This window comes from Rhipicephalus sanguineus, chromosome 3 (genome assembly GCF_013339695.2).
Source record: "Rhipicephalus sanguineus isolate Rsan-2018 chromosome 3, BIME_Rsan_1.4, whole genome shotgun sequence".
In the NCBI taxonomy this organism is placed as follows: Eukaryota; Metazoa; Arthropoda; class Arachnida; order Ixodida; family Ixodidae; genus Rhipicephalus; species Rhipicephalus sanguineus.
In genome coordinates, this window is record NC_051178.1 from 193,355,525 (window position 1) to 193,382,059 (window position 26,535).

The following is a 26,535-nucleotide window of genomic DNA, read 5'->3' on the forward strand; positions in this document are numbered from 1 at the left end:
GGCGGAATTCACGCACCCCCTAAAAAAAGGAGAGAAGCGAGCTCTTTCGTGCATCCCCCCCCCCCGAAATTTCCGCCCCCCCCCCCGCCAAATCTCGGCGTCTGTCCTTATCTCTGCCGTATTCTTTCTTTTTCTTCTTTTCGTGCGGGGTTTCTTGGCCCGTTTCTGTCCGATCGTGCGTTCTCCTTTTGCTTTTGATTCCCCTCCTCCCTTCTTCTTCATCCACGCGGTTGTACACGCCTCCCCCCCTGCCTTGTACTACGACTCCTCTTCTTCTCCTGGGCCGTGCAGCAGGCAACCCCGTGATGCGTCGACCTGCATTCGGCGCGGCGGCGGGCGCGCGTCGTGCGCGGCGATTCTCGGGGCCCCGCTGCCTTCTTCATCGTCTTGACACAAGCTTCAGCAGAGGCCGTCACGGGAGGCACTACTATCATTCCTCCCCCCGCTTCTTCTTCTCGCCGTGTTCTTTTTTGTTCCCTTCAAGTCTTTTAGGCCGACATCACTCCCTCCATCGCGCGTATACGCGTTGTCCGTGACGTTGTCTGCGAACAACAACGCGATCTAATCCGACCGCTCCGCACCGACGCCCCGCTAGTCCGTCCCTCGGAGTGCACGATCGACATTGGCGAGATGTCTGACCGCGGCTACGGAGGGTGAGCCGCGGTCCCTGCCTACCCGGAGTTCGTCCTGGTGTTCTAACGCCGAATGACGGACGGTCTCCGTCTCTGCGTTTCAACGGACCTGTCGGCTCTGTAGCTTTGCTCGTCAACGACCGGCCGGCTCCAGTTTGCTCGGTGTTCACCAGCTAGAACTGTGCAAGCGTGACGAGTGGTGGAAAGTTTTCTTTTCGACCCGATTCTTCCAAGCCGCCTGCGCGTGTTTTTCCAAGCCCGGCATATTTCAGACAGAACTGTCGCTGTTTCTGTGTTTCTGTACGCTGCGCCGTACTGGTGTTTTCAGTGACGCTACGTTTTCATCTGGAACCCTCAATCTTCGAGTTGCTGGAATGTTGAACAACGTTTCTCCGACTGAGAGTGTCCTATAGCCACGGTCGCTCTGCATGATTCCGGGACACGGTGACGCTTGGACTTTCGGTGCTTCAGGTGGTTTTTCGCTACCCTTGTGTGGTTCCTGTCGTCGGATTACGCGAAGCAGCTGGAACGTGAAGGACCTTCTACGCTTCCCGACATTGACGCGTCGTTCAACCACAGGCGCACGCCATTGCTGTGTCTCCACAGTGAGGTGTACATACTTGAAGCAGTCGCTGTCGCACTGGGGACCCACCTGTCTTCGCTCGATTCGAGAAATCGAGGAACTTCTTGGCAGTAACGCGTATACCTTCGTCGGATCTGAGTCGACGGAATAGCTGGACGCCTAGCTTTCCCAGTCATCAACTGGTGAGTTATTTGGCTAATACGATATCTCTGCGGACGCTGATTAGCGCTCATGGACTGTCAAGCCCTTTCGCACACGTTACATGCGCATCCGGATATAAATTAGAAACTATACGTGGAATGACAACAGTCATAAGCGACCCTGTCACTCTTCTTTTTGTATTTTGTAGCGTATAGCAAGCGTTTCTCTCTGGGAGCGTCGTGTACTTTCGATAGCTGACTTGGGGAGTCATCGCGAACGAGATACATGTACATACATAATGAAAAACGCTTGTGTTTGTATTCACTTCTTGATGCACATGTATTTTTGTTCGTGCTAGGGAGAGAGGTCAGAAGAGACAAAGGCCGGAAGGTTAATCGGAAGGGACCCTTCTGATTTGCTACCCTTTATTCAGTAGGGAAGAGGAAAGGGGAAAGAAAGGAAGACGTGTGGAGACAAAAAAAAAAAAAAATTGGCGTACGACAAGATTGAGGAGATGTGGAACGAGGGAATCAGACTCTCTCAAATAAGCCGCTGCCACGTAAGAACTTCAATAATGCCTTGACCGACTTCTGACATGACGACTGTTTAGTTTGTCATTGCAGGGTTGTCTCTGCGAGACGAACTGTGAGCTCAGAAGTCTGTTTTTAAGTGCGCTTCGGTTGTTGGCATGAATCTTCCATGTCCTCCATAAGCGGTACATGCTAGGTCCGCTCGAGTGCTTACTCCGTCGTTGAGCGCAGTCAGCCTGGATGTGGCTTGGGGATTACAAGCGCGTAGTATTTCTGATACCCAGGCTGTTCAGCCTACATGCACCTGGCAATAGTTATGCCAGCGGAATCGCCGTTCTAACGAGGATTTGTAAAAGCATCGACACTCTTGTGCAAAACAAGAACGCTGTTTGTTCCCATTGTCATTCTTCGATAATTGCGATGATAATGCGTAAGTGTTTGTCCGACTCCCGAAAACAAAGGCACGCGGGGAAAAATTGTAAAGTACAGAGTCGACGGGAGCCTATCGCTCGTAATCGAGCATTTGTTTCAACTGTTGTAGTTCAGTCGCGTATGTAGCTAAATCGCGGACACTTCGACCGGGCTTCACGATTTGGCTGCAAGGGAGTCTCGAAATAACGTTGGATTGGGTTCGACATGATTGAGATGGATATCAACGAAGTTGATATCCATCTCAGTCCGTTATTCATTCGAGCTGTTTATTCATTTAAGATGGAAGTTAAATAGTCAAGTAAAGATAAACAAAATATTAAGCGGCAATAGATGTAAAGCTTGATTAGACGAAGCATGCTGAGTGATTATATGCAACAGCCATGATTGAAATGGCACACGCAATTACAAAGTATTCATTATCAGTATTGACGACGCACTTTGGCTGATGCTCTCGGTGTCAAAAATTTCTGGAACACGGGCTTCAGCAAATTCGAACGTGTGCCATGTGATGCATGGCCCTTATGATTTAGTGGATGACTGTGTGGGTCGAAAAACCTACTGCACTACAGGCTGTGTGGTAGTAATGAACTTCATTAGAGGCTGTATTTTCACGCTACCGGCGAATTCATCACTTCTCGCAAATCTCGTGTCCTGGAGACTTCCGTCACTGGTGGCACATTCCGTGTCATAACGTATCGTTTCTACATTAAAAAAAAAAAAGGCAAGTAAGCCACCTACAAATTATCCAGTGTGTAGAAGACGCCACGTAAAACGCGACAAAGTGCAACAAACTATATGAGACTAGGCGCCATTTTGCCATGGATCCTTTTTCTTTCTTTCTTTCTTTCTTTCTTTCTTTCTTTCTTTCTTTCTTTCTTTCTTTCTTTCTTTCTTTCTTTCTTTCTTTCTTTCTTTCTTTCTTTCTTTCTTTCTTTCTTTCTTTCTTTCTTTCTTTCTTTCGCTAGTCAAATGACCTCAACGCAAGTCATTCTTACATTTGACAGAATTGAAGGCGATCTCGCTCGAAGTGCGACAGACGATGTGACACAGTCGTAAGAGATAATGGAACACAAGGAAATATCATGGGACGAAGTAACAGCTAAGCAACATGGATGTCGTAAAATGGCATCCTGTTGCATTTTTCATTGGATACGTGCGTTGAATGTTTTCTTCTTGTTTCAACATTTGTGTTTATTTTCTAACGTTATTGGGAAACCTTGTCTCCTCTTTTATCGGCGCCATGAATGGCGAGAAAAAGCTGAATAAAGGTCTCCGAGAAGAAGCCTTTGTGCTGACAATGCTATAAACGACAGAACGAGGATGGGATAGGGTCAAGGCATTTTCCTGTTCACTCTCTTTGCCTCTGTATTTTTTTCCCTCTTTTTTTCTGGTGTACACGTGTGATTTCGAAACACCACTTAGCGCTAGTGCCACTGTTAATGTCTGCCACTCGCAGCGCCGCTATTTCAGGGCCTTGTGTATACGTGCTGAGTACGTGAAAGACAGACGCGTCCCACATCCGTGAACCTCCAGCAGTAACATTATTTACATATACGGTATACCGTACAGCTGTTGTGCCTAGCTGGTATCAATATGCATTTGGTATACAGTACCCGCCAGGGTATACTAGCTTAGCGAATAAGGTGTCGTGCTGCTATAGCTAAGCAAGGGGTCATGGGTTCGATTCCCGGTCACAACGGCTGCATTTCGGTCTGAGTGAAATACAGAACCACCCGTGTGCTTGGGTTCAGGAGCACGTTAAGAAGGCCATGGGGCCAAGGTTAATCACGTATAACGGCGCGTTTGCTAATCATGTCATACTTTTGACACGTTAAACCCCAGCATTTTTAAAAAAATACAGCTGGTATAACTTGGAGTCAGCTGTAGCGCTGTACAGGGGGTATCGGTGGTCGCTGAGAGAGGCCTTCGTTCTGCAGCGGGCTTAAATGTAAAGTGATGATTATGATGACAGTGGGTATGCCAGAACTGCTGCTACTTATGCGGCGTTGACAGAGAGAGGAAACACTTTGTTTACCAAGCAAACATGAAGTTGAAGCGCTCAGACTATAGGACTTCGCTGGCGTTTTTTCTCGTTGCTATTTTGATAAATCACGCGAGGTAAGCATTGATCCACATAAGTGGTGCCCTCGACGAACCATTGATAGGGATTTTGGCGAACAAAGTGGCAAGTGGGTGTCGCGGGGAGTTGTGATGGGGATAATTCTCGTCTCGTAATATTTACGTGCTCGCTTTTTGTGCGTCCTCCGGCACGAGCTGCTGAAAAGGTACCCAGACACAGTGTTGCCGCAAGTCTGTTAAATAACTTGTTTTCAGATTATGCTTACGCGTAATGTGACAATTCTCGAGTATAGGCAGCCTCTGCTTAAATTACTCCCGCCCTCGTGGAATTTATTATTATTATTATTATTATTATTATTATTATTATTATTATTATTATTATTATTATTATTATTATTATTATTATTATTATTATTATTATTATTATTATACTATTTTTGCACGTATGCCACATTTTTTTGCTTAACAAGTTCATTTATGTTTTATTCATCATTGCAACACACTCTGCAACGACTCCATCAGGAGTCAACAGTATTGTCAAATAAATAATAATAATTATAATATGCCTTGCTGCAAACCTTTCGGGGTAAAGAAGAACGAAAACGAAGCACAAACAAGTGTTATATGCCTCTAGGCAAGAGGGCAGTCATGTGTGCACACTGAAGTGCACGTCAACTTTTGATGGAGCCGACGTTACGTCGAGACGGCGGCGACGCTTCTCCCTTCCTCCTTCCCTCCCTCTCTACCCCCCTCCCTCTTTATTCCTCTCTCTCTATCTCTCTATCTGACCATTGTGATGACGAGAAGAATGGAGACATTCCGCAACCGGCTGGTCGCGCGTGGGTCGCGATAGGCGTCTGGTGAAATCTCTCGGGGAGATAGGAAACCGCCTAGTTGACCGAGGCCAAGTATCTTAGGAACGGCATTTTTTTTTTCTTTTTTACAGACCGGCGTTATCTATTCGTCAACTGTGTGTTTCAAACGGCATTCAAGTGCGGGCGTTGCGATAAACAATAGGTTGCACCTCTTCGGTACTAACCTACGCGTTATTGTGCTGAGAAGTGCCATAATTTTTTTTTCATTTTTTTTTCTCGAAGTGTTCCACGTACATTAGCCCCGCAGATCTGCTTATAGGAACACTCGAGCACCGTCTGCGTGGTCCCTCCTAGAGAACTTATTAATGACGACTATGGCGACAAGGCAATGGTGGATAGCACGCGGATTTTTCGGAACTTAATGTTATTTTTTTTTATTGAATTGATGAATCGGAAAGGTTGGTGGTTTATGGCGGCACCGGCTACTCCTTCTCGCTTAGCAAACGAAATATATAATGCAAAAAAAGATGGGCACGAAATATGTCTTATAGTAGAACACAAGATGTGCAAAGACAGTACAGTCCAGCAGCACATGAGCCTTTATGGCCTTAAACGTTCTTGCCACGTCATCATGCTTTATTTCTCTATGCCTTAAATAATTAAAAAAAAATGGCGTTTAGTTACATCTCAAGGGAATGTTGACGAAGGCAGAAGCTCAATCGAAACGCAGAATAATCTCTGCAGCGATTTCTATAAGGAGTAAATTTGCAGTAACTCATAGTATTTTAATCTCAACTAGGCAGTTAGTCTCCGCGCGCAAGCGTTGCAATTGCGTATTTAGTGGCACTTATAACGCAGATATTGGTTGAAAATAACGAATCTGTGATGCGGCAAAGCCGTTCGAAGGCACGCGGAGGAAATATAGCTGAGGTATGTATTGACTAATCGCTAACTACTAACTGTCATTCCAACGCTGGTTTAACAGGCGCATTTGCATATCCTGTATAGTCACTACCGTACTTTGCGCGTGGTTGGTGGGGGCGGAGGTGGGGTGCGGGTAACTTTATGGTCGCCGGTACTCCATTAGTACCGTGTGCTGATAACGACTAGCGCAAGTTAATCGGTGCTTTTATTATCGGAGTCTCATATCACACGCTTACACACTTACTTTCGCGACGACAGCCATTGTGCAATGTGGCCCAAGTAAAGATCAAACTCCGCTGATGCATTCAGCCCGCATGACCAGTGTGAGAAGTGTGTCTAACGGCGGCCTTCGCCCCCGACCGAGCTTTCACAATGCGTGTCGGGCAGCCGAGGGAGTTGTGACGCTATCTCCGACCCTGACCTGCGCAAGTGCTTTGGCGCCACCATCGCTCCCCTGTGCGACACGCTGGAAATCACCGCGACGATCTGCAACACCGCCTGAGTAGAATTCCTTGGTGCATGCTATATTTTCTACATCTGGTACTTCTTGTCAACTTTACCTGAACGAACTACTGGGAAGTTTTCGAGAACTTGCGGGTCCGTTGTAGGCTACACGGTGAAGCCTCTTTGACACACACGCACATACATACATACATACATACATACATACATACATACATACATACATACATACATACATACATACATACATACATACATACATACATACATACATACATACATACATACATACATACATACATACATACATACATACATACATGCAACACACACACATACATAATACATAAACATAACATACATACATACATACATACATACTACATACATACTACATACATACATACATACATACATACATACATAACCATAACATACAAGTTGCTGGTGTCTTCTGAAAGTCTGCTTTCCGCGTTTGTCACTCGTAGTCAAGGATAACGCATTGATGGACTCCTTTGTTATATGTAATTGCAATGCGCATGCGCAGAAAAGGGCTCGGCAGTGGCGGCGTCGCTTTGTATAGCCGTAAACGCATAATGAGTCATTAGTTCATTGGTACGATTGGTATTGGACTTTGCATACGCTAATTGTCATGTTCTTCTGATTGTTTTAATGCGCCCTGGGAACAGCTGAAAGTTTGTTATACGAAGAAAACTGTGTTTCACTGCTACAATGTTAGCTCTAAAAGCGATATCGAAACTGTGAATGCTATCTGACCCCTACTTTCGTAATGCAGCTCTTAAGGTTCCTTTGACAACCTGACGTACAGCCTTACCAAAAGTGCTTTGAAACAAGTATACACAAATAAAGCACCGTGTACGCCTAGTTCGTTATACGGCTTTGATCGAAGCCATTGGTGCACGTCTATATATAGAAGAGATGCCGCAAGTTCCATCGCATTTCTTAGCGCTATCGCATCGTCGTTTATCAAATACCGCCTATATCGAAGCTCATTACTGCCACGTATTTACACTTCGCAGCTATGTGCGGTACCGTGTACGCTTGCATATGTATGTCTCTCCAAGGTCATATAGCGACTGGGGAATCGATTCGCCTCTCGGAGCATAATAGATCATGCTATAAATACGGTATGTGCGCTGCTGCAAGCGATCGAGAAATATTTTCCCCTTGGCCGAATTGCGCGCTCGGCGCTTCTGTACGTACGTACATGGGTCGAAGCGCAATTATTTTCCTCTTCGCGCCAAGACACATTTCTAGGAGGTGAGTGCTCTTTGATTAATAAAGCGGCGCCGCTGAATCGAGACAGCCGGTATCGACTATTGACCAGCTGACCGGTCTCTCTATAATAAAGCTGCTAGAGACGGCGTTCCTCTTTTCACCTTGGCGAACGCTGACGGGGTGTATATATACGTTTCAACGCGCGCTCGCCGAGTGCACGTACGTGTGTCCCGATTCTTTTGACACGGTGCCAACCAAAGTGGCAGTCGGAATTCGCGCAACGTAGGCTGGAGTATGGCGACGAGTGGAAGAAAAAATGCGGCGCATTTAGGTTTGGGCGAGAGAGTGAGGGAGAGGGCGGCTTATGAAACTCCGATGCGCGACACCGATATCGCGGGTGTGACTTTCCGCCGATTGTGGTTCTCTCGAAGAAGAACGTTTCCACCTCTGCGAGCCTTGATGAACGGCACGTATACAGTGCTGAGCAATATGAAGGGGAACACACAGTTCGTGTTTAAGCAGCGATTACTGGTAATGCAACGATATGAATGCGACATATTTATGTGGAAAAAAAATACACACTCTAAGCTAAAAAAAAATGTCGTTTCAGTCTTTTTTGAGAATTCTGGCTTGCCACGTGTATGACTCTCTTTAAGGAATCACGTCAACTCTCTTTGGAGATCATTATACTCTATTCGGACAGTCGTGTGACCTAAAAGAGTTAATGTGTGTCTATAAAGAGTGTCATATACTTGGCAACTTAGGACTCACCGAAAGGAGTCGCAGACATACTCGTTTTTTTTTCGTCGGTGCTGCCAAAGTGCATTTCCGCTTGAGTGTTTAGTGCTATGAGCACTTTGGCGCTTGCCAACTGCGTTTAGACGCAATGACCTTACGATGGTAAACCACAGTTTGAGACATCTATAATCAGGAATATATCTTGTTGGTCCATTGACGGAAACTGTATGCTTTACGCAGGTTCATGCGCTCTGGTCACTGTACTAGCTAACATTCGCCCTCTCTGAACGGCATTAGAACGAACGGCGCTTGCCAACTGCGTTTACAACGAAATCACCGGGTAGAACGAAGTATTCCTTACGTTTCTTTCGGTTGTATTTTGAGCGTTACGGCGCTCGACATTTACAACCAACTGACCTTTATAACAACAAAAAGTTTCGAAGGTCCCGAGCAATGCCTCGTAAAAGGTGTTTGACTGCACATGCAGTATCACACATATAGGTCTGTATGGGAAGGCAGCGTTATAAGGTGTTGTTTGTCGTGTCTGCACGCAGGAGTCGATCAATTAATACTGCCACGGCTGCCGTTTTATTATTATTATTATTTTTTTTTTGTTGCGAAACGATCTGATCGTCGCGAGTGACGTTGGGCTGAGGAGCGTCTTAGGAATCGCAGGAACGCGGCTGGTGCGTGCGCGCGCGGGTTGCCGACCGCGAGATGCGCCGCAGCAGTCTTGCTTTTTTCCTTTTTGTCCGGATGTATTTCACGTACGGCGCGCATTCCACCGTTAAGCTTATCTGTAAATGGCAGTTCGGTAAACAGCCGTTGAGGAAGTTCGTTTCGCAAAAGTCGAAAGAAAGGAACCGGGAAGGTTGTAAGCTTTAGCGGCGCTCGCATGTTTTTTCGCATCTTTTCCATATAAGTTTGTCGCTGGAATTTATACGTGCTAAAGAGCTGCGAGAGAGAGAGAGAGATACTTGTGATCACGATTGTGAGAGATCCTCATTTGATGACCTTTGCTGCGACGTTCGCAACCGTCGATTCGACGAAAGCAGCGAGGAAATTAGATGTGGGTACTGCGTTGATATGTGCTATTGCACACTGCGGCTGTAACGGTGCTGACTGGCCTAGGGCTAATTGCACGTTCATCATGCTATGGGACCGGCTAAGCCGAGAGAGGTCTGAGGAGAGACAGACAACCGTGGCGATGAAGAATTGGAAATGCACAGACAGATACATAATACCGTCATCTGCCATTGTCACGTCCACATTCGGTCCCTGATAGCGGGGCTGCCTTATCACGTAGCTTTCCCAAATAACTGCGTTTTATCGCGTTGTGTATCGTGATCTTTATATATGCTGATGACGGAATTAGCCTTTTTTTTGGGTACCTGTGTTTGCTTATGTAATCGGCGTGTGGTATCGAAGCCCGCTTGTATGTCTGCCATATAATCAGCAAATCTATACTCGTTTTAGAACATATAATCGTTGCAGCGATAAGGAATTTACACGCAAGAAAGCGGACCACATGCAACACGAGGTCGCGCTTGCCTGCACGTGTATATGCATGGTGTTGCTTGGTGGGCGTGGCTGCCGCTCCGCGCGCTCAAGAACAGCGTGGTTTCTTGCGCGTACGTCTCGACTTCGTCATGTGCGGAGGCGGTTCCGGTTGGCTTATCCCGGGCACCTTTCCAGAGAGAGAGACGACTCCGCGACAGCTATGCGATAAGATGGGGGCTGCTGGGTGCGTCTGCCATGTCTCTTCTTTTCTTTCTTTTTTTTTTTCTGCGCGCCTCAGATAACGTCCTGGGAGTAAGACTCAGGCGGGCCCGCGCACTATACGGCCGCGCTCTCTGCCACAGCCGTGGCGCCGAAATTCCTTGGCCCTAATCTTCCCTCTCCCTCCGCTGAAAACTCGCACGTAACGCGCCGTAGCGCGGACGACGGCAACACGTATTGTTTTCGACGCCGCTGTCCCGGAGACCGCCGGGCGTTCGTTTGTGTTCGGGGAGACGGACGACACCTCGGCGCATTCATCGACACCTACGCTCGAAATCGACGCGATGAAGGCCCTTTGGGACACGCTGCGACGCCAACGTCCGAAGGAGCGACGCCCCGTTCCTTTCGAAGACGCCTCCGACGACGACGATGACTGGTAAAGCGGAAGAGAATAATGCAGAATCGCCTGCTTTCGCTTCTCGACCCGCCGCGCCGGCACCTTTGCTGCCTGAGCTTCGCGTTAATGCTGCAGTGGAGATTGTCTTGAATCGCAGGTGTTACAGGGCGTGAGCGTCCGATGGTAGTTTAGATTTAGCGCTGTTTACGTTATGCGTTTTCCGGGTCGCTGTAAAATCTTTCGAGATGCTGTGCGTTATGTTGAACCATCGCCAAAATGTTGTATTTCCTGGAGGCCGGAGATAGTGAGGCTGCTTTCTCGCCTGCTTTTTCTTCTAGCCACCCCCCCCCTTCTCATCTTAGTGATGAAAAATAAGGAACTAATATGTCATAATTACATAACGTGAGAGAGATTCTGCATATTTTATTTTATTTTCATTGCACCGTGCTGCGTTTTTTCTTGTGTGTTTTCTAAAGCACCCTCATTCGACACGCTGGAGGCTGTTGCGCTTTCGTGATTTTCGTAATCAGCGCCAACAATAAGTGGAAGAAATTTGCGTACCCGTCAGCAAGTGTTATCTTTTCTCGTTCTTTGCTCGTTAAAGGTTCATGGTGTGAACGCATGCTCGCGGCTTTTCGATATCCTCATTGCGCACCTCTTACAATGTCGTATTGTTACCTCTGGTTCGTTTGTCAATGTTGGAAGAGCAAGCTTGCGATCGCGCCGTGCACGGTTCCAGTTTCTGTACTCCCGCATTGCGGGTATTGAAAGCCTCTTAGGACGTATACGCGTCACTACTGCATTCCAAGTCACGGTATCCAATCCAATCAATCAATCAATCAATCAATCAATCAATCAATCAATCAATCAATCAATCAATCAATCAATCAATCAATCAATCAATCAATCAATCAATCAATCAATCGTCATGTCTTGCTGCAGTTTCGTTTGGGATGCTGCATATCGGACCGCTGAACTTGTCGGTATCTTATGGCTGCTGCTGCTGCTCATTCATCCCTCCCATATGCCTGTCGTACTCGCCGTCCCTTCCTGTGCTTTTCTGAAGCGCCCTTTCTTTTTCTCTCTTTCGTCTATCCAAAAGAAAACAGAGAAAACTGGACGTGCCGTTACCTCTACCTGCCGTTATCGATATCTGGCGCCGCCAACTTTGTGTCACAGACTGCTGAGCGTGCATGGCGATGTCAAGGTCGCTATCTGGCTTTGAACGCTCGGCCTGTAGCTCTCACGAAATGCGCTGTTCGTGTCGAGCAATGCAGTAAACGCACTACGTCGTCGGTTAACCGTAACTCGCCTCCGCGAAGGCATGACGACACGAGTGCACGTGATCTGCTCCTTCCCCAGAGCTTGAAGTGGCGATATCGCTATGTAAACACGAAAGGAATCCGACGAATGCCGTGCCAAGGTGTATAGGGCGTGTTTACCTGGAGGAATATGCCTATGCGTATGCTCCTTCTCAACGACTCCTTTCATTGCAGATAAAGCTATACGACAGCTCGTGTCAGCCGATGAATATAATGTGACCGGCTGTGTGTTCTGGAGGCTGTGTGTATTTGCTCACCCATACATAGTGCGCTGATAATCCCATCTCAGTCGCAATTCTAACTAGCTGCCGTGATGGTGGCTCAGCGGCTATGGCGTTGTGCTGCTAAACACGAGGAAGGGGGTTCGATTCCCGGCCACGGCGGCTGCATTGATATTGTGGCGGGCTGCGAAAAGCGCAAGCGTACCTATATCTAGGTGTACGTTAAAGAATCACGAGGGGTCAAAATTAATTTTGAGTCCGTCGCTGCGGCACGCCTCGTAATCGTACTGTGGTTTTGACATTTAAAAGGCAAGATATTTATACTTTCGTTCAGACTTCCTTCCAGCGTATAAAGCACCGAACCTGACAGTTGTCTCGCCTCTAATTCCTTAATATGTGCGTTGATTTGATGCTACGTGAAGCTTAAAGTTGGATTCAGTCGACATCACGCGGTACGTGACCAGTGGCGAGCAGTTGAACTGGTTCTCCGTTCTGGTTTTCTGTCGCGATTCATATGCTGTAGCTCAAGCTGCAGTGCACGCATTTGGATATTGGGACTTAATTCCCGCCCGTCCTTGTTGGCACGAGGTCATCTTCGTTCGTCCAAGTGCTTCCGCTGTTGACATAGGATGCATGAAACAATTGCCCCTTCGTACGGGGTCGCGAACGCAGAGCCGATGTTGGCTCGGCGTTGACAGAACGTGGGCTGCATTGACCCTAGGCGAGGTCATGCCTGTCGACCTCACTTAATGGAAACTTGGTCTGAACTTTGCAAGTGCTTCTTGAATCTCTAGATTGTTTCGACGCCCTCCCAAGAGAGAGAGAAACTACGCAACTCAAGTTAGACTCCGAATGTCAGTATGCAGATGGTCGGAACTATAAGTCACAGTATCCCGACTCCCTTTTTTAAAACGAGAATGTGCTCTACATGAAGATAGCGTCACTACTGAACTTGCGATGAGCATTGTTGCCTCCTCCCCCGTACGTATTATGCCTTTCTTGAAAAAAAAACAAAAAAAAACAGCGATATATTCGTCATTCCAAAAGTGTGACATGCATGCAGTCGGGATCATTATTCACTCCGTCTTTCTTTCTTTCTTTCTTTCTTTCTTTCTTTCTTTCTTTCTTTCTTTCTTTCTTTCTTTCTTTCTTTCTTTCTTTCTTTCTTTCTTTCTTTCTTTCTTTCTTTCTTTTTCTTTCTTTCCTTGTGCGTAGAAGGAGATGAACTATTCAAACTATTCTAGTCACTCCGACTTTGCTTTGTTGAGAATGTAATGCATTGCTGTCGACAATCCTGTCATCCCGATTCCGTGTCGGAGACAGGCTGCAAGAGATTGTCGCGACGTAGGCGCCCGATAACCTATTTATTGCTGGCGGATCTTATAGACGCCCGATTTCTTGCTACGTACAGCCCAACATGAGTCTCTCGTCCGGCCCGTACTATCAGGCTTTGCTCGGCGATCGATTGCGTAAACGCGAGTTTGGGCCACGCGGTCACTCTGCGATTTTCTCGTGATAATGTGTGTAACGTACGTACCACGTCCACACAACGTACGTACGCCACATATTCTGTCTTGCTTACTCACTTAAACAGAGCTTACATGTCCTGCTTCAAAGAGTCTGGGATCAGGGGTATTTGTTTACAGTGCGCCACTCCCTATTAAACTTTAGTCCATATATTAACCGTAACTGTCTACTACAATGCTCTTCATAAAAAAAAAAAAAAAATCCTTCGACATTTTGACTTTTTTTTTTGTTGGCAGGGGGGGGGGGGGAGGGGTGGAGTCGAGTCCCGAATTGCCACACATGTAATTCTCTTTAAAGAGTTACATATGGACATGCGTCCCACGACTCTCCGAAGAGAGTGTAGTGATCTCCGAAGGGAGTTAATGTGGCTCTTTAAAGAGAATTATATATGTGACATTAACAAGTCAGGACTCACAAAAAAAAGTCAAAGGACCTCTTTTTTGCATGCGACATCTCGATAATAATAATAATAATATAATAATAATAATAATAATAATAATAATAATAATAATAATAATAATAATCCGTTTGCTGTGCATGAATATGTGGAAACATTGAGCAGTTGTCTGATAAGAACCATAGGGGATCAAATATAATCCGCCGTACCCCTACTACAGCGTGAACTGCCAGATGACCATATCGTGGTTTTGACACACGAAACACCAAAATTCGTAGTTCACGATGCCGCTGGTTGTTCCGTGGCCAGCTGCTGAAACAAGGGACGCTCGATTATCGGCAAATCTTTTGTATTTGCAGCGACTCTGTCATTGTTTCTTTCCTGCAAGATATGCAAGAGAAAGAAAAAAAGAAAAAAAAAGAAAAAGGGAAGGGGTTGTGGCAGTATAGTTGATTCGCCGGCGGTCGAAAACGGAACGAGGAACTCCCAGTGTGTGTACAGTGTTTCGAGAGGTCACTCGAGTAAAGGCTAACGTATCAGTGCGCTTTCAAAAGGTGCTACAACATGTTTACTTCAAGTTGCATACAAATCGCACATTTGCACAGTGTCTCTATGAGCACTTGTAGAAGTGCGACGGTGTATAGTGGTCAGTATGACGCATCACCTGCAGTTCTTCTGAGAGATATATCCACTCCAACAGCTTGTAAAGACGCGCGTTGACATACGAGTAGCATTGTGTTGTGTACGGAGCGTATAGAGTCGGTGTCTGCATAAACGTACGTGCTACTTCGTTTCTTTTAATTTTTTGTTTTTCCCGCGGCGCCTATAGCTTTGTATTCCACGCTCCCCATTCATCACTTATCCTTTCTTCCTCTACTGACAGCATTTACATTGTCGCTCCGCGAATGATTCGTTACGGAATAAAGCTTCCGTACTCCGCATTCAGCTTTAATATATGCCTGATCGCATGTTTGGTTTAATAAGAGTTGTCTGGAGGCTGTTACGTGACGACATCGGTCAAAAATGGCCCGTGCCGATGAAAGCGCCTGTCCTCCGTCATACTTGTATGTATTGCCGCTGCCATCGCGAGCTTCGGCTGATCGCGCATGCGCGAAGTGAAGAAAGCTATAGAAAAACAAGCACAAAAAAGAAAAAGCCTCCACTCTTTCCGGATTTGCGCGGCTTGCGAAATTCACGACGAGCGCCGATGTTGAGTCTGTGGGCATACATTCGAAGGACTCCCCGGAAGACCTTCTTCCTTTCTTCTTCTCGTTAATTTCCTTTTTGGTGCGGTGTTGTCTCGAAGCAGCACGTGCAGGGAAAGCAACAAAAATCTACTGTCCGTACATAATTTGCGAATGCTGTCAAAGTTTCGTGTCTATTTCTTCGTGAAATGAGCCGGCTGTATAGGGCGCGTCGATTTGTTACTATGGCTTTAGTGTGTGAAAGTCTGTCGGGTTCAGTATAGTTCCTGTTATTTTGGAATCGGGCGGTTTTCTATGACCCCCCCCCCCCCCCGGGGGGGGCTACAGGCCTGCCGTTTGCAGTGCATGCCAGGCGAGTATGTTAGTCGCGAAGATGCGCTTGTTATTGATTATCTGCTATAGATCGAAGACGAAATGGCTTAGCCTAATTAACTGTTGGTGTACGTGTAGAAGACTTAACTGAAGATCTGCGCGACCAGCGGTGGACATTACGACTTGTTTCTGCGTTCGTAGTTGTATTTAACACAACTTTCTGGAACTTGGGATGTATACCAGACTATGCGCAGCAGCCGGCAGTTATGCGATGAGCCGCGTACAATCTCACGACACTTACTTCCTCGCGTTGTTGTCAAGGGCAGGGGAATTACGTAACCAAGGTATAGGCGCGCGTGGCTGATGAAAGAAAGTCCGACCACTCGCTTTCGTGACGAGTGAAGACATCGAGGCTGTGTAATAAATAACCGGCGGCCCGCGTGTAGCGAATAAAGACGGCGTTCGCTGTTCCTTGCCAGGAAGTGGTGTCTCTAGCTCGCATTGTTGGCAAAGGCATAAACGTTATATGGTGTATTATATAGAGGCCGAGGAAAGTGTCGAGCAAGCGATGAAAAGGAGAGAGGGGGGGTGAGGGGGGGGGCGGTAGAGTAGGATCATCCATCGCCTACTAGCGCGAGCGAACATGTCGCAAGGGCAAACCTCGTCTACGTGTGCGCGCCGCCTTGGCAACAAGCGGATGTTTCTCTGCGCGTCGAAGCCATCCATACAGCGGCGCAAACGCCAGCCCGTACATAGGCACGCGTCGCGAGCTCGTGCGCTTGTCTAAACGCCTATACGGGTTGTCCGTATCGCGCAGAACAATGCGTTCTGGCGCACTCGCGAATGAAGCACGAGGTATTCCGCCGTCGTCTGCGGTGGCGGCGCCGAGATAATGCGACGCGACATGCACACACGTACACGCGCGAACGACGGTTTAGTTTTATTTTAAGCTCGCGAGACAGGTCCAAATGTCATTTAGGGCTAGCTTCATTTACAACGCTCCACAAACAACGTACTCGAGTATGACTCGTGTGCTTTGACTTTGAAAACGGAACGCTCAGTGGCTCCGTGGATGGGGACTAGGTCATTTCCCCTCGCAGCTTCGCTGTAACGAAGCGTGCTGACGGATTTAACTGATATAACGAAATTGGACTTTACGGTGGTTTCCAGAGAGGGGAGGAAGTCGTTGCTATTTGCGCATCAATCGTGTACTGCAGCCGCTGTATATTCTACTCTTATACGTATCCACTGTTTATTGGCCCATTTCACAAGTCATGGTCATCGTCGCAATCACCATTCCTGGCTCCTTTTGTTCCCTTTTACGCTCTCCCAATGCATCGGATGTATGCGCTAGTTTTTATTAGCTCGGGTTTGGTTTTGCTGTCAGATTAACCCTCTGTGTTGGAACTGCATTATAGCCTGACGTTTGCGGAGCTTCTCGGCGATTTAAAAGATTATATGCGATCAATTATTTAACGCTCGCGTTTTCTACGGCTGCGAACGGGAGCTGCACATTGCGCACATCGAGTTTGTAGAATGTGCACTTGTTGACTCGCTCTGTACAACAGTAATGCTGAGTTGCGCGCGCACTTGTTTCACAGACGTACTACTTACGTCAGTCTGACGGAAGCGTCGCACAACTCTCGCGACATGCTCCGGTTCGCGAGGGTCGCTGCAGCATGCTGAGCTGTCGCACAGCTCCGCATTCCGATGGTGCTTGGTTCCCAACTGCGGCGTGTACAGCGCGAAAGGAAATGGGCGCAGATAACGGCGCACACTGAACTATATACGCCGACCTCCCACAGCTCGTGCGCGGTGCTTGTTTGCTCGCGAGAAGCTGGATTGCGGACATGGCGCAGTACATAGCAGCAGGTGGTCGCATTGTCATGTTGTGTGCAACGCTATATGGAGCGTTCGTAAGGTTGGTTAAAAAGCATGGCTGATCCCTCTGTCATAGGAATCGGTATGAACACGAAAGTGAAACGTGTCTTCACAGACGCAGTTGAGCGTTTGTTGAGCATTCTTTCGCCCCAAGAGCGAAGGAATGAATGCTAAAGCAACAAATTGTAATGTCACGCGAAGAACGGCAAGCAGCTCGAAACTTGCAACGCGCTGCTCAAGCAGAAAGGACGCACGGAACTGAACATACACAGGATAAGAGCGAACTAACTGTCACATTTGTAACTTATTTCTGCGTGAGCACCACGCTCCTTTCGCAAAAGCGGCCGCTGCAGTGAGCCAAGTGACCTTCGTGCCCTCAACGCGAGACGTACAAACCACTGCGATCACGAGATAAGCGCACGCACGAGCGACAACGCCCTGTAGAGGCGGGCGCTCGTCGCAACGGCGACGGCCTTCAAAGCGCGCTCTTCGAACCCTTCGCGCCATCTCGCTAGTGATAACGAAAACGCGCTGTAACACCGATCTCTGAGTACCGCCACCGGCAAATGGTGTATATAAAAAGCTCGCCGTTAGCATTGCGAACAACGTGCCGTCCGTGGCCGAATCGTTTCGCGCTGCGGAGCGAGGGGTCGTAAGTTCAATTCCCGGTGACAAAACTTTTTCTTCTGGTTTTTTTCTTTGCCCACTGTTAGTCTTTATATTTTACAGCGTCATATCCGTGACAGAAATACGTCGTGGAGCCGTGGTGGACCCCGGCATAAAACACTTTCGTGTTAAAAATTACACCATCTCCCGCTAAAGGGGACCATAAGGCGATGCGAAGCAGCGTTTCGGCATGTCGAGCCCGCGTTTCATTCGTAGCAGTTTCCCGCCGACATTGCCGTTTGCGCTGAGCTTCCCTAGCCCGGAGCTCGGGGTCCGCTTGCCGACGTTTACGTTGCGCTTCGGCGCGTTGAGCCTTCCGCTGCTCCGCGATCTCGGCAGGCGTTAAGGTATTACTGCAACTGGCGCCGACGTTGACGTTGGAACTCATGACACCGGCGCAGCCGGCGCAGGGACTGAGCGTGTGTACGACCTAACGGGAACCTTTTATCTAAACGAGGAGGGGGAGTGAGATAGGAGGGAGGGGAAGTGGAGAGGGGGAGAGGAGGTGTGTTGAGAGGGATTGCGCATGCGCAGTAAGGGTGGTCACGCCGCACACCACCAGATTGAACTCCGCCATAAGATGCTTCGCATCTAAAGAATATTTTCAGCCGGTTCCACGCCGTGAAAACAGTCGCGAAGTGCGAAGCTGCGAGTGCACGAGTATATGTGATTGGCTAGCGAGATCACGTGGTGTCGAAAATCCGCTGCTAGATTTGAAATGCGCGCGATTACCCATTTCGAGCATCGCCGTAATGATCATCATCATTTTGTTCGCTGTAAAAAAAAAAAAAAGAGAAAGTCATGCGATTTCTGAGCTTTCACGCGGCTCCAGGCTTTGAATGCACAATCGAACGCCTCCACCGCGCCAACTATTCTACAACGAAACGACTCGCGCACAGCGAAGGATTCCTTATGCGCGCCAGCTATAATGCGAGCGTTACTGTGCGCAACCGTTTACAGCGAAGTGGCACGCATAACGAACTATACTGAATGTTTTAGGCACTTCGTAATGCAGGCTTGTTACTGTATGCCAGCAGCGCATGACTTCCTGTACCCAAAAGTCGACGCCCGTGGTTTCATACAAACATTTGTCGCCGTCAAACACCTTAATTTTCCTTTATTTTTCTTCATTTCATTATCTGTCTATGACGTACGGTGTTTATGTGCTATAAATAATTTAGAAAGCTCTTGAGGTAATGTCAATTAGCATGCATGATAAAGCGCTAGGAAAGTTTCACTGTGCGGGACAGCTGTACGCACCGCCTGTTTCAGAGAGAAGCCTAGTTGGCGGTTACAGGTGAAGTAGTGGTCTGTCACAAATCGAGGTGATTGCATGCCTGTATACCGAGCCTTACTCTCACTAGCTGTTACCATCCGATGACCGGATACATAGATGCGTTAGGGCAGTTACTCAGCGCTGACCAAAGCTTGCTCAAGGCGTTGTCCATGAGCTATGAAAATATCGTTGGTGTCAGTGTGATACGTGACTTACTTTCATTTTCATCATCTCTACATATCATCATCACTCGCACGCCTTGTCGTCTACGTATATCTTCGTAACCGCCGCGGTGGTGTTGTGGTTATGGTGCTCGACTGCTGACCCGAAGGTCACGGGATCGAATCCCGGCCGCGGCGGCCGGATTTCAACGGAGGATCTCATGATCATATCATGGTTTTGGGACGTAAAACCCCTACAATTATTATTATTATTGTATGTATCATCATCAGTGAGACAACTTCATCTTCGTTGTTTGTATAGCTCGAGCTTGGCTGGAATAAAGCGGTTTCTTATAAGTTCTGGAAGCTCCCGGGTATACTCTTAACTCTGACAAGCGCTTAGTGATTCGCTTATGTTAGTGTGGAGAGGATAGAAACACATGACGAAAAAGTTGGATCATTGCGGCAGGGGAAACGATATAGCACCTCAGAAATGAAAAACTGCAGGCATTGTTCAGTAGTTACATTATGCTCGGGGAGCATTTCGGTCGCTACAGGTGCTGAGCCACTTCGAGTCTTGTATGTAGTCTGCGGTGTTGTTCTCTCACTTACAATGAGAGCGCGCGGTCGTTGCGGCCTGCGTTCGCATCAGGGCGCATGCGCGAGCCCGGCCGGCGCTGCGTGTTTTTTCTCAGGCATTGTCTTATTTGAAAGCGGCATTCTGCGGCGTTGCTGGCCCGCACGACTTCGTTTTCACTTCGCGCGCGCGGCCTTGTTTGAATAGGCTCACGCGTGTACACGCCTCCGTGAAGGAAGAAAAAAGAAGCATCGCCTGACTGCGAAACCTGGAGGGTATGGGGCGTTGTTGCTAGGAGCTTTAAGGATGAAAAGAAAAAAAAAGAGAGCGAGAAAATACTCGAGAAACGAGTGACCGCAGCGCTGCTGACGACGTTAATGTAACGACGGCGATGCGTTGTGTGCCGCCGCGTTGATGTCGTAATCAAGCCCCGAAATGCTCCATCTTGTCCGTATAGCTTCGGGATATCTCGCATTTGCAGCATGCAGTGGCCGAGTGCGGGACCTAATTCTGATCGATTATTACGATCACGGTCGTTAGCGTAACGATGAGAGCGACGCTGCATAGAAGGAAGAAGCTCCTGGCGGCCCATTTATTTATTTATTTTTTTCCCCTGCAGCTATGCAGACTCACTCACTGTTCGCGCCCCCTTTCCTGGTGGCCGCGTTGAAAGTGTCCTTGGCTAGAAGTGCATTGGGAGTAGCCGCGAGGCCTTCGGGAGTACGTCAAGTGGCGTGTGTGATCTTGTGTGTCGGTACACTTATATTAATTCCTTGTTTTCTCGCGTCCACGTTTTCCTCGATCCATTATTTTTCCTTTTCCCTGTTGGTTTGTGTGACCTCTCCCCCTTCTCGTTCAGTCCCCTTTCTGTTTTCCCAGCCTGAATTAACCTCCCCGCCTTTTCCTTATCATCTCTCTCTCTCGGTGGAATAAGACATGCAGTGCCTCGGGCATGCAGGTGACATTTAGTCGGCATTCAAGCTGCTGTAACAGTGAGTTTACATGCCTCAAGAGGCCAGGCCGTCTAGTGAAGGTTTGCTGGTCTGCTTGAAATATGTTGGAATGTCAACGTTTCGGTGAGGTCGAAACGTCAGAAGTTGTCGCCTTTGGTACAACGGTTATAGCTTGAGGTCAATAATAATAATATCGGCGTCCCAAAACCACAATATGATTATGAGGGACGCCGTAGTGGAGGGCTCCGGAAATTTTGACCACCTGGGGTTCTTTAACGCGCACCTAAATCTAAGTACACGGGCCTCAAACATTTTCGCCTCCATCGAAAATGCAGCCGCCGCGTCCGGGATTCGATCCCGCGACCTTCGGGTCAGCAGTCGCGCGCCATAACCACTAGACCACCGTGGCGGGGCAGCTTGAGGTCAATGTTATATCGCATGAAACTACACTCAACAGCAAAAAAGCTCGCTGGAAGCAAAATGTTCGAGAAAGCTACAGTTTTGAATTGTCTGGGAACGTAACCTCCAAATAAATGTACTAGTCCGTAGTTGGAATTGCAACCTATACGGTCACCAGCTTGATAAGAAGCATTACACAGTAATAGAGCAGAAATCCGCATTTGTATTCGGTGCCTACGTCCCGTAGACTTTTGCTGTTAGGCGTACATACACTTGTGCCTATCGATTATTGATGACGGGTACTTACAGTCTGTGTACGTCAACGAAACCATTTTTTTTTTCAGTCCTTGAGAGCGTCTTGAGAGCGTGCTTTTCGTCCATGTCGCGTTGTCACTTATTCTCGTCTATGATTCGCGACAAAACTGAACCGTGCGCAGAGTACGCGATCCAACTGACAAAATGGGAATCAAAAAGCGTTCGCTGCCCACTAAAAGCGGATAGAGATCAAATAGGCAAGGGTACGTTATGCGCTTTCCGTATAACGTACACTATACACTATACGTTAGGTAAAGAAGGAAAACAAGGGCGTTCCTAATGGTGCCTAACGCGCATGCGCGCCGTGGCGGGCGATCGAATCAAACGAACCTGCTTTTCGATGGCGCATTCGATAATTTCCAATCCTGACTTAGAGCTACGAGGCAAGGCAAAGTGAGGTTAGGCTATAGCGTTGACCGAAGCGTGTAGAGATATAAAAAGAAACGGCATTTGGAATCGGGCTAGCATTTCTAATTATTTATTTTTCTTGCCAGGGCCTCTGTGGATCCAGTATATATGTACTTACAGAAAGGTGTCGAGGGGGCCGACTGCGGTATTACGGTATAAGAGGCTATAATGCCGGTTGTATGGCGCGTACGTGCGACCCGCCCATTTGTTACGCTCGGACACCTTCCAAAAATGGAGCACGAAAGAGGGGAAGGGTAATATCGGCAATTCGCCCCGTAATCGACGAGTGTGTATACATATCTCGCATACATCTCGTGCGTATAGCTTTGATTCCTTTATATATATGTACGCGCTCGCAACGATTCCGCCGCAGAGATGCCGAATGTGGCGCTAAAAGAAAGAGAAACGAGAGTCTGAGCACGCAAAGTTTATTACACGACCGTAACCCGTTTCTTCCCAAAATCGTCGTGCGCGTGTATACGCTGTCTCGGCCATTAAATGCGTCTCGTCCCGAACGAAACCAGATCGTGTCACACGCGGGGACCTGTCTCTCTCCATGCATGCTGCTTGCTGTTCGAGGCGCAAACGCAATTGAGATCGCCGTGTATGTACTGTGTGTGTGTGTGTGTGTGTGTGTGTGTGTGTGTGTGTGTGTGTGTGTGTGTGTGTGTGTGTGTGTGTGTGTGTGTGTGTGTGTGTGTGTGTGTGTGTGTGTGTGTGTGTGTGTGTGTGTGTGTTCACGCGGCGCGACTATTTATAGGTGCCGCCACTGGGCAAATGCTCTCCAGGCACACACATATCTACTCGCACTGCCTGTTGCTTGGACAAACTGGTCCTCTCAGGCCGCAGCCAGATCAGCAAGCGGCGGCCACTACACCTCGAATGGCCGATCGCCCGTGACCGCAGTTTTGCCTGAGGGGATGGCTTCTCTCCCTGACCTTGACGATGTAAGGGGGGGGGGGGTAGGTGTATACTGGATCTTCGCAAACGTATCTCGCCTCTCTAGTCCACTTGCGGAGTAGGCAAAAAAACTTTCGAAGCGGTAGCTTCGAGCAGCCCATGTATGCCCCGTAGTGGTTGGCAGCGCCAGGCGTAGTATATTAGGTGCATGGGTCGCGGCGCCCAAGGTGCTTTGGTGGAGCTGTATACGATGGAGAGTGGAACAGAAGCCAACGAAGAACCGGGCCGTGATAAATTAGAATACCGCCGCCGGCCGTCTTCTTGACCGACCCCGCGCGCGCTGTTTTCACTTCGTCAGCTATAGAGGCGAGAAAACGAAGAAAATGGTGGCACGAGTCGTGATGATTCGAAAGCGTACCGCTGCAAGCAACGCGCACACTTTTACTTCTCGCATAAGCGTTCTCGATGGAGCCTCTCAGTTATTCCCGAAGGGCACATGGCAATTGAAGGGAAGCTATACGAGATTACCTTTCTATCTTGTTCTAGAAATGCCGCCGCCACTACGACCGTGTCGTTGGCAAACGAAAATTATGAACTTGAACCTCTTGCACATCGATACTATCGCTCATTACGGGGCAATAACGACATTATCGTTATTGTTTGCTTATTGTTTTTCAGTTTCAGGGATTTGCTCCAGGACGCCGATATTGAGGAAGGACCAAAGCGTGAAGCTTTATACGCGTAGCCGCGCGTTCGTGGATTGGTCCCTGGATACTCTAGCTCTTCGTGTTGACCACAGTATTTGACAACGGCGTAACGTAAAAAACCTTGCGTGCACCTATGTGTAGTTACACTCTTTTAGGATCTTGACATGGGCCCGTAACCGTAACCTCATTAGGATATGTGTCTGCGCGGGATAATACGAGTCTTTATACCGCGTAATATCACGCGAGATTACGCGGATTTAAGGCACAGGGCCAGCTGGAAAAAAACTAATACGGAGCCCTGTGCACTGTGCCGTTGTTGCACACTCCACTGATGTAGTATTTAGTGTAGAACCGAATCAAACGACGAATGAAAATATCGAGTGATGCATCAGTTATACATAGTCCGTCAGTAAACCGCTTTTCTCCAATCCAGCCCGTGGCCGGGAGGCTAGGGGCCCGGTCACCCCTCCCCCCCACCTCGAAATTTTGATGGAGGTGGTGTTTTGCCGAACTATAAACAATGCAAATAGGTGTTTGTCTAAAATAGATAAGGCCTTGAGCAAGGCGCCCCCCCCCCCCCCCAAAAAAAAAAAAAAAAAAAATTCTGGCTACGGGCCTGCTCCAGTCAGTCCACTTAAGCTCAGTGTTTTGAGTGAACCGTCCTTTCAACGTCCGATTAGGTCGGCTAAGCCCAGTTTCAGCGTAGCTTTGTTACTTCGGTTGATATCTCTGCTCACTTTAGCTGTAGTGTGTTGTCTGTTCAACTCGAGTCTGCTGCAATACTGGTCTATTGAAGGCTGGTCATTTAAACTCTGGACTATTCAGCGCTTGTCAGCTGAGTTTTTGTTCGACTAAATGTGGCTGGTAGAGCTGTGGTGAAGTTCACACATGGTCACATAAACGCGTGCAACAGCGGAGCCCATGCCTCCCGTCCTTGAGTCAGTATAAGTCAGTTGGTTTGTTGGTCGACGCGGCCGGTCGGTCTGTCGGCGGCCGAGTAGCATCACAAAGTCTTCGTAGACGGTAATACTCTGGCATGTAGAGAGGGTACACTCGCTAATCAGCCCTATTAGAATTTCTGACGAATGGAAATTGCGCACTGTGACGAGGAAAAAAAAAACGACGACCGCATTAGCAAATCGTCTTCTACGCGCGCCTTTTCCACGACATCCTCGCAACGTTATCACTCATTTTCTCAGGTTCCGTATTCAAGGGCCCGCCTTACGTGGAGGACCGTCCAGGCAGATAGCCATTGAGAGGCGCTTGCGACATTTCCGGAGGACGGTGCCGTACTCTGCAAAAAACCGGATGAATTTCGCGTGTGGCAAGGACACGGTCCAGCGCGCATTGTAGCTCGCATCTCTTGGCATCAGGCCCGTCGTATAGCTGCGATTGTTAATCTCGACAGTAATTCACGGCATGTTGCGTCTCTAATTACTTCGCGCTTGACCCCGCCGCCCTTGTTTGCGCCGAGGTCTTCGCTGATTACGTCGCTGCCGCTGTTTAGTAGTCCAGAGCGAACGCGCGGATTGTCCTTCGCAACCGGGAAAGTTTTTTTTTTTTATGTCGCACACGGCGAAACTCTTGCTTGTGTAGTGCTGATATAATGTCGGCGCGCGTAATCCTTGATGAACGCCTCAGGCCAACTAGAAGACGTGAGAGAGTCTAGGTGCGGTTGAATTTAGGGCTGTATAGGTGTAGTGTTAAAAGCGGTCCGTACGTTCAGAAGAAAACTAAAAACTGGTACTGGCTATTACAGACTGCTTCGAGGACGTGTAGCGTTGCACTGGACGTCAGTGACGTTCAAGGAGATCGCTAACGTTGGTTCTCGATTGAGAAGTCAGGAACGCCTAAGTACTAGAAAACTTAGAAAACAAAGACCTTTGTGTCAAACTTGACCGCCCGATTAATTGTTCTTGAAGCATAAACTATGGAAGTGATGTGAGACAAATGCTTTCCGCAAGAATCATCAAGTACTGACCAACCGCGCGTACTCAGCGTTTCAGACTGAACGTCACTCTTACGTTAATCCGACCATGTAAAAGCTATAATTCAGGCATGTTTTAAAAGATTGTACGCTCTTCTAGCACGTTGCCGTCATTTCGGACTATGAATCTAAAAGGAAGCTCAGATGGGAGGAATATTAACTTGGGTGTCACATGTGGCCATCTTAAAAGAAAGAAAAGGAAAAAAAAAAAAACGCTGTGTCAGTGTCGCCACGAACGCTTCTGAAGAAAACTCGCGCGGCTGTATCCAGTCGGCCGCATAAATTGAAATCACGATGTATGAACTATCGAATGTTCTGCAGACTGTCACAAACTCAGAGACCACTTTCGCCTGCCAAGTAGGAGTTTGTTTAGCGCGGAAACACACAGTTACAATAAGACAGTGCTGATATAGTGATAGAAGCTTCGTGTATTAATACTTTTTTAAATCTAGAGTACATGAATCTCACCTGAGGCACAGTGAAATGGTGTGAGAGTAATTTTGGATGCTCTCAGCTCGCATACAAGCTTTTCTAACTGCAATACGAATGCTTTTCTATACGCAAGAAAAAACATTCAGACTTTAAGAGACAACGCTTCTTTAGGAGTACACGCATTGAAGTTGCCTTACG

General features: G+C 47.9%; 1 protein-coding gene across 4 annotated transcripts in view; it reads left to right on the top strand.

Annotated features, from left to right (window-relative positions):
- The window catches only part of LOC119387959 (protein cordon-bleu), a 205,898-nt gene that overhangs the window by 112,268 nt on the left and 67,095 nt on the right, over positions 1–26,535 (top strand). Inside the window, exon 1 of one of the 4 annotated variants that reach the window (XM_037655546.2) lies at positions 10,602–10,730. The exons of 2 other annotated variants lie outside the window; for them this stretch is intronic. In XM_037655546.2, coding sequence (XP_037511474.1) covers positions 10,639–10,730 — 92 coding nt within the window. In that variant the 5' untranslated portion in view covers positions 10,602–10,638. Of the gene's footprint in view, positions 1–10,601; positions 10,731–26,535 lie in introns of those variants that run through there. One more of the 4 variants, XM_037655550.2, reaches the window with a different exon arrangement.